Raw genomic sequence first — 12,686 nt, forward strand, 5'->3', positions numbered from 1 at the left:
CAGGAAAGGGCGAGAGGAGAGGATAGGGGGAAAGGGAGAAAGAGTGGAGAGACAGGAAAGGGCGAGAGGAGAGGATAGGGGGAAGGAGAGAAGAGAGTAGGGGAAAAGGGAGAGAAGCTGTAGCCTCAGCTCCCTCACTGCATCCCTACCCCCTTCCTCAGCCTCAACCCCTGTCCCCAGTCTCAGCCCCTGTCCCATTCTATAGCCTGTCTAAAAAGGACTGTTTATTGATGCTACTTCGCTGGCAAACTGAACCAGCAGCTCTCTCTTTCTTCTCTTCTCTATCTCTTTTTCGCTCTCTCTCTCACTCTCTGTTTCTCCTCTTCTCACACACATATGCACACACACACACAAACAAACATAGACAGTAAGTATTCTCCAAGAGGATGAGCAACTTGAGCGTAGTACTGAGAGTAACACACGCCACACATACCACAGGAGAACGAAAGAGGAGGAAAGCCTTCCTTAATGAAGGAACTGAGAGGAGGAGAAAGATGAGTAGGAGAATAGAGAGAGAGAATGAGTTTTAACCTGATACACTGGAGATTTAATAGACAGGGTGTTACCTGATACTGGAGATTTAATAACAGGGATGTTTCTACCGATACACTGAGAGATTTAAATAGACAGGGTGTTTACCTGATACACTGGAGATAATTAGACAGGGTGTTTTACCTGATACCCTTGATATTTAATTAGACAGGGTGTTTACCTGATACACTGGAGATTTATTTAGACAGGTGTTTGCCTGATCCCTTGATATTATTTATTAGACACAGTGTTTTACTTTTTACACTGGAGATTTAATTAGACAGGTGTTTTACCTGATACCCTTGATATTTAATTAGACAGGTGTTTTACCTGATACACTGAAGATTTATTAGACAGGGTGTTTATTACTGATACCTTGATATTTAATTAGACAGGGGTTTTCCTGATACACTGAATTTATTAGACAGGGGTCTTTCCTGATACACTGAATATTTAATTAAGCAGGGGCTTCCTGTACACTGAATATATTAATTATTGAGGTCTTTCCTGAACACTGAATATTTAATTAGACGGGGTCTTTCCTGATTACACTGAATATTTTTAATTAGACAGGGTCTTTCCTGATACACTGAATATTTAAATTAGGACAGGGGTCTTTCCTGATACACTGAAATATTAATTAGCATGGGGTCTTTCCTGATACCACTGAATATTAATAGACAGGGGGTCTTTCCTGATACACTGGAGATTTAATTAGACAGGGGTCTTTCCTGATACACTGGAGATTAATTAGAAACTGTTCCGCTGCTCTGGCCCAATGTGGAAACAACTCCCTCACGACGCCCAGGACACGCGGAGCTTCAATCACACACTCCTTCGCAGACTACACCTGCTAACCCTCCGCACCTCTTCAAGGAAGATACCTAAGGATAGGAAACAGTATCCTTCTACCCCCCCCCCCCCCCCGTCTCAAACCCGATTTTAAGATGCTACTTATTGATAATAGTGGCTGTTCCACTGGATGTCATAAGGTGAATGCACCAATTTGTAAGTCGCTCTGGATAAGAGCGTCTGCTAAATGACTTAAATGTAAAATGTAAATGTAGACAGGGGGTCTTTCCTGATACACTGGAGATTTAATTAGACAGGATTGTAGAGCGCTGGGTTTTTCACAGGGGCTTAGCTGTAAAAAAGGTCAAGAGAGAAAGGTCAAGAGAGAAAGGGATAGAGAGAAATGGATAGAGAGGGAGGTAGGCCAGGGTGTGGTGCTGTTCATTGTTCTCTTTCTATTCCTTCTATACTAAATTGTTTCAATTCTATACTTTTCTTCTGCCTATTGTTTTAGATCAGAAAAGGAGAGAGGCCCTTGTCCTTTTGTGCCCCCCTTCTCCCTATTTCCCACTTCTCCCCTTCCTCCCCCCTCCTTCCCCCTTCTCCACATTCCTGACTGCTTTGTTGTCTTCATGTTTGCTTATACACCGCACACCCCAATTTCTCCCTCCCTCCCCCTTTGTTTCCATGCCTTTGAATTAACCAACTCCAGCTAATTATGCTTCTTTCTCTTTCTCTGTGCGGCTTTCTAAAGACTAACCCTCTTTGGCAGTACTTGACAGGTACATTTCTGTTTCCTACTTAACCAATGTACGTGTGTGCGTGTGTGTCATGGTCTTTTCAGGCATGTGTAATGGTTGATCTAGTTCATGTTTAGCACAGCCTCTCTCCTGTTGTTCTGTGGTTGCTCCAGGTATTCTCTTTGTACACACACACACACACACATATATACCTATAAACACCCTTGCATACCCACACCAGCCCCCACGCATTCCACAAAACACACACACACACACACACACACCAACACAAACCACACACACACACACTCATGTTGGCTATCATGCTTACCCTGTGGTTTAGCAGATGTGTCTTTGCTCTAATGCCTGTGTCTGGTGTTCATTGTGGTTGTCACAGGTGTATCTATGTGATGCTACTAATGTTCCACTGGTTAAGTTGTTCAAAGCTTCTGACAAAATGACCAGAGAATGTTAGTGGTTGTGACTCTTTGCTACCTTATCTTCTGTGGTGTTGGTGTATGGTGGTTGATAAAATGTCGTGCCCATGTTGCCTGTCTTAACAGTAGACTGTTGGTTTGTTGCAGGTATTTCTTTGCTGTGCTGGCCATCCTGACCATTCTGGGGGTGCTGAATGGTTTGGTCCTTCTCCCTGTGTTGCTGTCTTACTTTGGCCCCTATCCAGAGGTCAGATGGTTTCTCCTGCAGAAATAATGGCTTGCACACACACACGTTTTTTACACGTTTTTTTACACACCCACGTTTTTTACACACATTTTTTACGCACACACATTTTTTACACACCCACACATTTTTTACAAACATATTTTTTACACATTTTTCACGCACACGTATTTTGGTGAACCAACACTAACTTTTTATTGAATGTTCTAACACGAGCTCATCATGAAATTATTTACCAGCATAGTTTGTGTAAAAACTATACAGGAATACAAATAATTCCCTAATGTCCTTACACCGCCCTCCTTTTTCTGTCCTCAGGTGACCCCTGTTGATGGGTGTAGCCAGTTACCCACCCCGTCCCCAGAGCCCCCTCCTCACGTGGTCCACTTCTCCGTCCACCCCTGCCACACCACCTCAGGGACGGGGACAGGTACAGGCTCTGATTCGTCAGACTCTGAGTACAGCTCCAACACCACGGCATCAGGCATCAGCCAGGAGCTGCAGCAGTACGACCTCCCCACCACTAGAGGCAGAGCTGGGAGAGCAGAGGAGGTGCGACGAGGAGCAGTGCCAAGAAGGACAGCTAGACAAGGAAACGCCACAGCCTACTCTTTGTCTTCTGTAAGTGCTTCAGATAATGCCCACACACATGTGACATACAGTTGAAGTCGGAAGTTTACATACACCTTAGCCAAATACATTTAAACTCAGTTTTTTGCCATTTCTGACATTTAATCCAAGTAAAAATTCCCTGTCTTAGGTCAGTTAGGATCACCACTTTATTTTAAGAATGTGAAATGTCAGAATAATAGTAGAGAGAATGTTTTATTTACATTTTTATTTCTTTCATCACATTCCCAGTGGGTCAGAAGTTTACATACACTCAATTAGTATTTGGTAGCATTGCCTTTAAAATGTTTAACTTCGGTCAAACGTTTAGGGTAGCCTTTCACAAGCTTCCCACAATAAGTTGGGTGAATTTTGGCCCATTCCTCCTGACAGAGCTGGTGTAACTGGGTCAGGTTTCTGGCCTCCTTGCTCGCACATGCTTTTTCAGTTCTGCCCACAAATTGTCTATAGGATTGAGGTCAGGGCTTTGTGATGGCCACTCCAATACCTTGACCTTGTTGTCCTGAAGTAATTTTGCCAGAACTTTGGAAGTATGCTTGGGGTCATTGTCCATTTGGAAGACCCATTTGCGACCAAACTGTAACTTCCTGATTGATGTCTTGAGATGTTGCTTCAATATATCCATATAATTTCCCTTCCTCATGATGCCATCTATTTTGTGAAGTGCACCAGTCCCTCCTGCAGCAAAGCACCCCCACAACATGATGCTGCCACCCCCGTGCTTCACGGTTGGGATGGTGTTCTTCAGCTTGCAAGCCTCACCTTTTTCCCCCAAACATAACGATGGTCATTATGGCCAAACAGTTCTATTTTTGTTTCATCAGACCAGAGTACATTTCTCCAAAAAGTACGATCTTTCCCCTTCTGAAGTTGCAAACCGTAGTCTGGCTTTTTTATGGCGGTTTTGGAGCAGTAGCTTCTTCCTTGCTGAGCAGCCTTTCAGGTTATGTTGATATAGGACTCGTTTTACTGTGGATATAGATACTTTTGTACCTGTTTCCTCCAGCATCTTCACAAGGTTATTTGCTGTTCTGTGATTGATTTGCACTTTCGCACCAAAATACGTTAATCTCTAAGAGACAGAACGCATCTCCTTCCTGAGCGGTATGATTGCTGCGTGGTCCCATGGTGTTTATACTTGTGTACTATTGTTTGTACAGATGAATGTGGTACCTTCGGGCGCTTGGAAATTGCTCCCAAGGATGAACCAGACTTGTGGAGGTCTACATTTTTTTTTCTGAGGTCTTGGCTGATTTCTTTTGATTTTCTCATGATGTCAAGCAAAAAGGCACTGAGTTTGAAGGTAGGCCTTGAAATACGTCCACAGGTGCACCTCCAATTGACTCAAATTATGTCAAATATTCTATCAGAAGTTTCTAAAGCCATGACATAATTTTCTGGACTTTTCCAAGCTGTTTAAAGGCACAGTCAACTTAGTGTATGTAAACTTCTGACCCACTGGAATTGTGATACAGTGAAATAATCTGTTTGTAAACAATTGTTGGAAAAATTACTTGAGTCATGCACAAAGTAGATGTCCTAACCGACTTGACAAAACTATAGTTTGTTAACAAGAAATTTMTGGAGTGGTTGAAAAACGAGTTTTAATGACTCCAACCTAAGTGTATGTGAACTTCCGACTTCAGCTGTATGTTCACGCTCTCTGTCTGAACATGTTGAGCATGTGTACAAGTTGTTCAGATTTTCTGATCTCTCTCCTGTCAGTCGGTCCTGCCGGAGTCGGATGCCCACCCCGGTGCATCCCGTCGCTTCAGCAAGAGGGATCTACATTCGCTGCCCCCAGCCCGCCCGCGCATGGACGCTTTTGAAACTGCTACTGAGGCTGGAGGCCATTACGGCTCCGAGGGCCATTTTGTCTCGGGAGGCCACCGAGAACATTCTGCGGGGCACAGAACTCGTCCATCCCACAACCCCCGGCCCAATCACCACCAACCTCACCACTCTAACCCCGCCCCTACTTACTGCCAGCCCATCACCACGGTAACGGCCTCTGCATCGGTTACCATCGCCGTCCACTCTGCCTCTCCCCCCACTCAGAGCCCCACCTCCTCTTACCCAGGACACACTGCAGCGGACAGTTACCACACAGCAAGGGGCGCAGAGCCTGAGCCTGCCTTCCAGCACCCCCATGTGCCACTGGAGGTCCATACGGGTTGCAGAGGAACCAAGATGGACACCAATGTGGAGGCCATGGAGCTCCAGGATGTGGAGTGTGAGGCAGCTGAGAGCGATTCTGATAAGAGGGCAAGCTGAGGTGAGCCTCAATGGAGTTTGTAGCTTCTCATGACAGTGAAGTAATTCACATGTTGGTATTACATCCACAAAGTACTTGCAATGAATGTTCCTTTTCCTTCTTTGGTTTTGTTACTTGCAGAAATGTCCCCATTCAAACCCTTTTTACTGCAAACTGAACATAATATATTGAGCGTTATGCCTTTAGAGTGAGATGTGTGTGTGTGTGTGTGTGTGTGCTGTCATGACAGGTTTCTAACTCTGTGTTGTCTTTCTCTCTGTTGTTCCAGTGGAGGAGAGCAGAAGCACAACGGCCAAAGATGGACTCCRTCTCTCACTCAGCGGCCCAATGCAGCGCAGCTCAGCGACACACATAACCCAGTGGTGGCTAGTGCCATGGTGCTCATTCTTACTGTAACCCCGTGGATGTTTGTCTTAGATATCTCTATCCATCATTAAAATATGTATACTTATGTAAATATGAACAAAGAAGTAGCTATAATGTAGGAGCTGGACAGCTCCTTTTTTTAACAGACTGGGGACATCATTTTCTATGGCGTGTGTGTTTTTGGTTTTACTTTCCTTGTCGGGGCCAGAAGTCATCACAAGCACAGTAAAACATGTACAATTGGAGACATTTAGCCAGTCCCCACACGGAGAAAGGCTATTTTAAGCTTAGGGGTTAGGGTTACGATTAGGGTGATGGTTAGAATTAGGTTTAGGAGTTAGGGTTAAATTAGGGGTTTGGGGTAAAGATTAGGGTTAGATTAAGGCTTAAGGTTAGGGTTAGGGTTAGGGGTTAGTGAAAATAGGACTTTGAATGGGACCAATTATTTTGTCCCCACAAGGATAGTAAAACAAACGTGTGTGTGAGAAATCTCTGATTACTGTTGTTCAATCGTCTGTGGATCTGTGCCATGAGGAAGCTTCATCTAGACAATACAGTTCAGCATACATTGTTGCTGCTTCAAATATTTTGTAATAATGTATAATAACTTGTATAATAATTCTATGCAAATGTTTATTTTATGTTAGAAAGAGGTGAGTGTGTGTGTAAATGTGATTGTGGGTATATGTGGGTGCGTAGGTGGGTGGGTAACTCATCAGATACATCTCTAAAAAGAAATAGACTAACAATCACGTCAAGTGAAACTACTCAATAGCTACACAGGGCATGTATGTGTGTGTTTATATATGTGTGTGTGTGCAGGTGTGTATGTTTGTGTGTGTTTGTGTATAAAGGTACTTTTTTTTTTAAACAATTAATTTGCATATCACAAACCTGTGGTAGTTATGAAACAATTACTGTTAAACTCTGACTCACGCTATGCGTGCTATTTAATACGAGCCGATATGTAGAAGATATAAAAGGTGTTTGTTGTGACTTGGCTGTCCCTTGAACTCAATTACCCATCTCCTATTTCCTCTGTGATGTCATATCTCTCAGCGGCCATCTTATAGTAGCATGAGTCATCTTATAGTAGCATGAGTCATCTTATAGTAGCATGAGTGGGCGTAAAAGTATCACTCCCATAGTTAAAATGGAACTGACAGCGTTTTAACTACTTTGCTGATATGAAACAAACAGACAATCATAATATCAGTCAAAAATATACAATTCCCAGTTTATGCTACAAAACCAGCATTATAAGAAGTTTTAAAAATAGGTTCTATTTGACTCAACGTTCCATGACGTACACTAAGGCATTGTTGGCAGAATAGATGGATGCAGTTCAATGCATGATTCATATAATTCACCAATACATTTCTTGGTAGTCCAAAATATATTGCTATCAGGTTGTAAATCACAGCTGGTCTGGTATGTTGTTTGCTGCCTCCAGGATGCACTGTTTCAGTTTCAATGACTCAATATTTTGGACAAAAATGAACAAATGTAACTAAGGTTGGGAATGTCAATACAACCGAACTAGCAACGTCAATGATCACAGGTCAGTCATAATAGGCTAGCGTATCTATGTAGCAACCTAAAAACATGGAGCCTGACYTTAGCTAGCAAGCTAGCTGCTAGGAGGGTGACATGTCATGCCATTGGAGGAGTGGGTGAGTGACTGACATTTTTCCCTCATATACACAGCTAGAGATGCAGGTGTCATTTGGTTAGCTAGTGAGAACTTGAACGACTGTTATCCAGTTAGCATATCTCTTGCATTCATAAATTCTCAGATAACATGTAAACAGCCTAACCAGCTCTGCTAGGGCGAGTAAAATGGTCAGAGTGAGGTGTTCTCTCATTTGTGTCTGGAAGTAGCTAGATAGCAAGCTAGCCAACTTTAGCCAGTTAGCTTGGGTGCTTGGTTGGGACAAGCATGCATTGGCAGGCAAGCTAAAGAAGGATGAGTAGGCTACAATTCCCCATTGTTTATCAGTGCAATTTTGATGGCCAACTAGCTGAAAAAGTTTGAGAAGATTTATCTAATGTTCCCTCGTTAGATTTTTAGCTTATCTCGTTCTGGCTAGCATTAGCTGTTGATCTTGTTGTTGTTGATGTGCATAACGGAAGGAGAGCCTACCATTTCATGGTTGTTTGATCAATAGGACTGTGAAGTTCCCAAATTTAAATGGACTCCCGTGGCATTTACATATTTGCAGAAATTCATTCAGGTGGCTTTTGGCAAATGCATTCTAATCTAATGTTGCGCTGTTGCTTCTGCCTGTAAACACACAGTCCAGTTCAAAGTGAATGATGACAGGCCCATGTGGCAAATGGCTTGTTTGTATAAATGCCTACTGTAGCTCTGGTAGGCTATGGCACACCGGTCTGCGTAGACGCCGGTCCTGGACGAGACAGACGTTTTTATTCGGTTTAATTTACTGCAGTGTCTATTAATTGTCCAAACGCACGGCCGCTTTCCCACTTTATATTTCTATAGAATTTTCACAAATACCTTAGTATACGTAATTCCCAAACATTCTAAGAATTTATTCAAATGTGCTCGCTTGTCAGAAAACGTTTAAAAACGTGTGATATTCTTCCTGGGGGTGTAGATTAACAGATTTTGATATGATTTCATGTTGCCAAAATGCTGTCAATTCCACTTTAATGAATATTGCAATTGGTGGACAAAATCCATGGTAGCTAGTCAAGGCCATTATGGAGGATATTGTTGTGAAATTTACATGTTTGTTTCCTTTTTTATTCATGAATCTGTAAATATACATTGTTGTCCTATCTCTAGTGATAAGCTACAGCTACGGTATTTCCCAACTCAACATGGCACTTGACTGAATTACACATTTCATTCACAAGAAACTCTTTCTTCCTCTTTACCCAATAAGATACACTGCCCAGAGAGCTGAAGGGTTTAGCACTATCTGGTCTAACAATGTGTATGTGTGTGTGTGTGTGTGTGTGTCCGTCCTATCTCTCTTCCCTCCTCAGAGACAGCAAAGACAACTGGCCCCAATTTATCCCCAGCCGTCCCCACCCACCCAACCTCACCTCGTCAAAATCCACAACATAACACCATGACACTAATTGGAAGTTCCCTCTCAACTGCTAAATGTCGCAGGCCAAAGCCTCAAGGGTCAGGGTTCACTAAGCCCGCCCCCCCCCCCCCATCATGCCCGGTGTGTGTCGGTCATGTCTTTCCAGACCCCCCCCACATACACACAGTCTCCCTGTCTAACACGTGTAGCTATGTGTGTCTTTTTACGTGTCAGCTGCTTGAGTGGAAATCTTTCTTCTTTCTCCTGATGTCACATTGGCAATAATGGAGAGAAATCATGGCTGGCAACTATTTTCTTACATGTTGTAATGTTTTGTTTGTGTTTGGTTTTTCAACGTTGAATTTGCGATATTTATATTTTTGTATTATAAGATGTTTTTGTTTTGTTTGGTCATAAATGTCAGTGGATAACAAATGCAGGGATTTTTATGTCTATTGAAAAACACTATTACAGTTGTTGTTTTGACATGAATGGTGTTCAATCTGTATAAAGTGCTTACTAATGTTAAGTAGGGAAACAAGAGTATATAACATTTACACTACAAGACTCACCATAGCTCTTAGAGGATTTTAAAAGGAAAAMAAATGATCTATGGTTTTCTACAGACTGCCATTTGGTCTTGGTTGGCGAGGATATATATTGTTTCAGTTACAAAGAGAAATGTATGCCATATAATTTATTTATATGAAAATGTATTTTTGTAGTGTACATAGTTGTTGTCAAGTTATTTGACAGAAGTATATATTTTTAAGAGTTTATATGTAATAATACCATAACAGAGAAAAATCCTACGGTGCACACTTTCATTGCTAACTGGCTCTCTGACGGCATTGACTGACTCGTCCCACTCAGTATTATCTATCATAGGGGAGAGAAAACTCAGCAAGCTGTTTCTATGGGTTTGTGAAAGGCTAGCCATGAAAGTAGAAATTGTACTAGCTCTCTAAATATTAATGTTGAAACACTGATAGAATTCTAACAAATAAAAATATTATAACTTATTTGTCTCTTTTTTAATAAATGGATCTTAAAGGAATTGTTTGTTGTTGACTTTGGGTCAATGATTTCAGAAATGGTTTGATATCCTGAAACACAGAACATCTTCCCTGCCCTCTTCAGAGACAGCAAGGACAACTGGCCTCAATACTGACCTCAGCTCGTTAAAATCCACAACATAAGGCCATGACAGTGCTATGTGAGGTATATACATAACACACAATATGATACTGTACTTACCACACATTACAACACCTTTTCATAATAGTAACATGCACAGAACATGTTTTTGTTAAAGTCCCACTCGTTTTGAGCAAAATATAGTTTTTTACCTCTATGAATATTGTTTACCATGTACTGTATGGTTTCACACTTTACATTATGTTGAACTGATATAATTTAAATGGGTAGATACAATATGTTTACTTAATGTAAAGTGTTGCCAGAACCCTTGATTATGGAGCATTTCCCCCTGTACATCACTAGGTCAAAACCTTTTAGGTGAACACTATCCGGTACCACCGCCCACTCCTTGTCTCCTCCTCTCCCGCCTCGCCATTGAAACTCGCTGACATCTGGTCCTGAATCCAGCAGCTCCCTCTAACAGCACCTCCCTCATTCCCTCTAACAGCACCTCCCTCGTTCCCTCTAACAGCACCTCCCTCGTTCCCTCTAACAGCACCTCCCTCGTTCCCTCCACCCCCACTCTGCTCCTCTGTTCGGTAGGATTTTGATGGACAGCTTTATAGACTGCAAGGAAATTGGTTGTAGTTACAATACAGCTGGTCTGTTCGGAGTAATGAAAAAGGGCATGTGGCCTTGAGCTAACAGTGATGAAGATCCAGTCAGACTACCTCCTCTCCCTGTTTACTGACTGGCTAATTGACTGACTGACTGACTGACAATGACTGACTGACTGAATGAATGAATGAATGAATGAATGAATGATTGATTGACTGGCTGACTGACTGAATGATTGACTGGCTGACTGACTGAATGACTGACTGACTGACTGACTGACTGAATGACTGACTGGCTGACTGACTGAATGAATGACTGGCTGAATGACTGACTGAATTACTAAAGTCCAGGCTCTTAATGAACAAGTGTTTCCTGTACCTGTCCTTTCAGCCCTGAGCCCTGGATGATGGGGGGAACAGGGGAGGGAGAAGAGAAAGGGAGGAGGGCTATTTAAGATGTTACAACTCCCAGAGTAATGGACTATTCAACTGTGGTTCCCTGCCCAGGGTTTGTGACAATAGACAACGAAGTTCTCAGTCTCTCTCTCTCTCTCTCTCTCTCTCTCTCTATCATTCTCTTTCTCTCCCTCTTTCTCTCTATCAATCCCTCTCTCTCTTTCTCTCCCTCTTTCTCTCTATCAATCCCTCTCTCTCTTTCTCTCCCTCTTTCTCTCTATCAATCGCTCCCTCTCTTTCTCTCCCTCTTTCTAGCGATCTCTCCCTATTTCTCTCTATCGATCTCTCTCTCTTTCTATCAATCTCTCCCTCTTTCTCTCTATCGATCTCTCTTTCTTTCACTCTCTCTCAAGCCTCCGAGAACAATTTAATATCTTAAACATTTGTCATGAAGAAAGCTTCACAGTGTAGTTACTGAATCCACTCCCTTTCTTCCCTCCCTCTCTCCCTCCCTGAAAGGAATGTCCATCATCACCTGCCGGTAGAGCTGAACCCTTTAAGTGTATACACTCCTCAACATTAGTAATTGCTCCGTTGACATGACTGGAATGGACACTCGCGCGCAGACTGTACACACACACACACACACACACACACACACACACACACACACACACACACACACACACACACACACACACACACACACACACACACCTGCCAGGGCCAGATTTACAATTGTTTTATGCAAGCGGAGAAAGGGATAAATCTGTTGGAGACATCAGATGGCGTGCTGATACGATATGACTCCACATCCAGACCAATGGGGCTTTACCTTCGAGACCTCACTGATACCTTGAAAACCTTTCAACTTCTCAAAGTGTGTGTGTTTGTGTGTTGTACACTTCTACGTGCCAGCGTGCTACTAGCCAGGGTGACGTCAAAGGTGTTTCCTAAAGTGTGTCTTCAGTGTCAGACACATCTTACACAGCTCGATTCCTATGACATGAACTGTTCTCAGCCAATCAATTGTCTATTTCTTGAACTGCATTGTTGCTTAAGGGCTTGTAAGTAAGGATTTCATGGTATGATACCTGTTGTATTCAGGATATGTGACTAATACAATTTGATTTGATACGGTATGCTTGCTGGATTGTTCAGGGAGAGCGTAGATATTGATGTGGGAGAGTCTTGGCTGGGCTTGAACCAGCGATCCTGCATATAATGGCCAAACCCTTTCAACCAAGATCCTGACGTGTTGGCAGAGATGGTAATGCGTTCACATCCAGGAAGGCTCCAGAAGCACATTGTGTTACAGCATGGGAGGCTTGCCTGGCCTGGCTCGGTCTGCTCTCCCAACCAGGGATCTGTTTGATTTGTCTGACCGTTCACAGAGACAACAGTAGGGTGTTCAGGAGGATGTGGGGTCTGTAGTTCTACTGGCCACCCCTTCTATTAC

The 12,686-nt window shown here is 42.8% G+C and overlaps 1 protein-coding gene across 1 annotated transcript in view; it reads left to right on the forward strand.

Annotated features, from left to right (window-relative positions):
* The window catches only part of LOC111957566 (protein patched homolog 1-like), an 87,562-nt gene extending 77,466 nt beyond the window's left edge, over positions 1–10,096 (forward strand). The window contains 4 exon segments of the mRNA XM_070437089.1: positions 2,648–2,747; positions 3,063–3,365; positions 5,100–5,649; positions 5,918–10,096. Coding sequence (XP_070293190.1) covers positions 2,648–2,747; positions 3,063–3,365; positions 5,100–5,648 — 952 coding nt within the window. The 3' untranslated portion in view covers position 5,649; positions 5,918–10,096.
* The last annotated feature ends 2,590 nt before the right edge of the window (positions 10,097–12,686 follow it).

The sequence above is a fragment of the Salvelinus sp. IW2-2015 genome, linkage group LG33, assembly GCF_002910315.2.
Source record: "Salvelinus sp. IW2-2015 linkage group LG33, ASM291031v2, whole genome shotgun sequence".
Taxonomy (NCBI): domain Eukaryota; kingdom Metazoa; phylum Chordata; class Actinopteri; order Salmoniformes; family Salmonidae; genus Salvelinus; species Salvelinus sp. IW2-2015.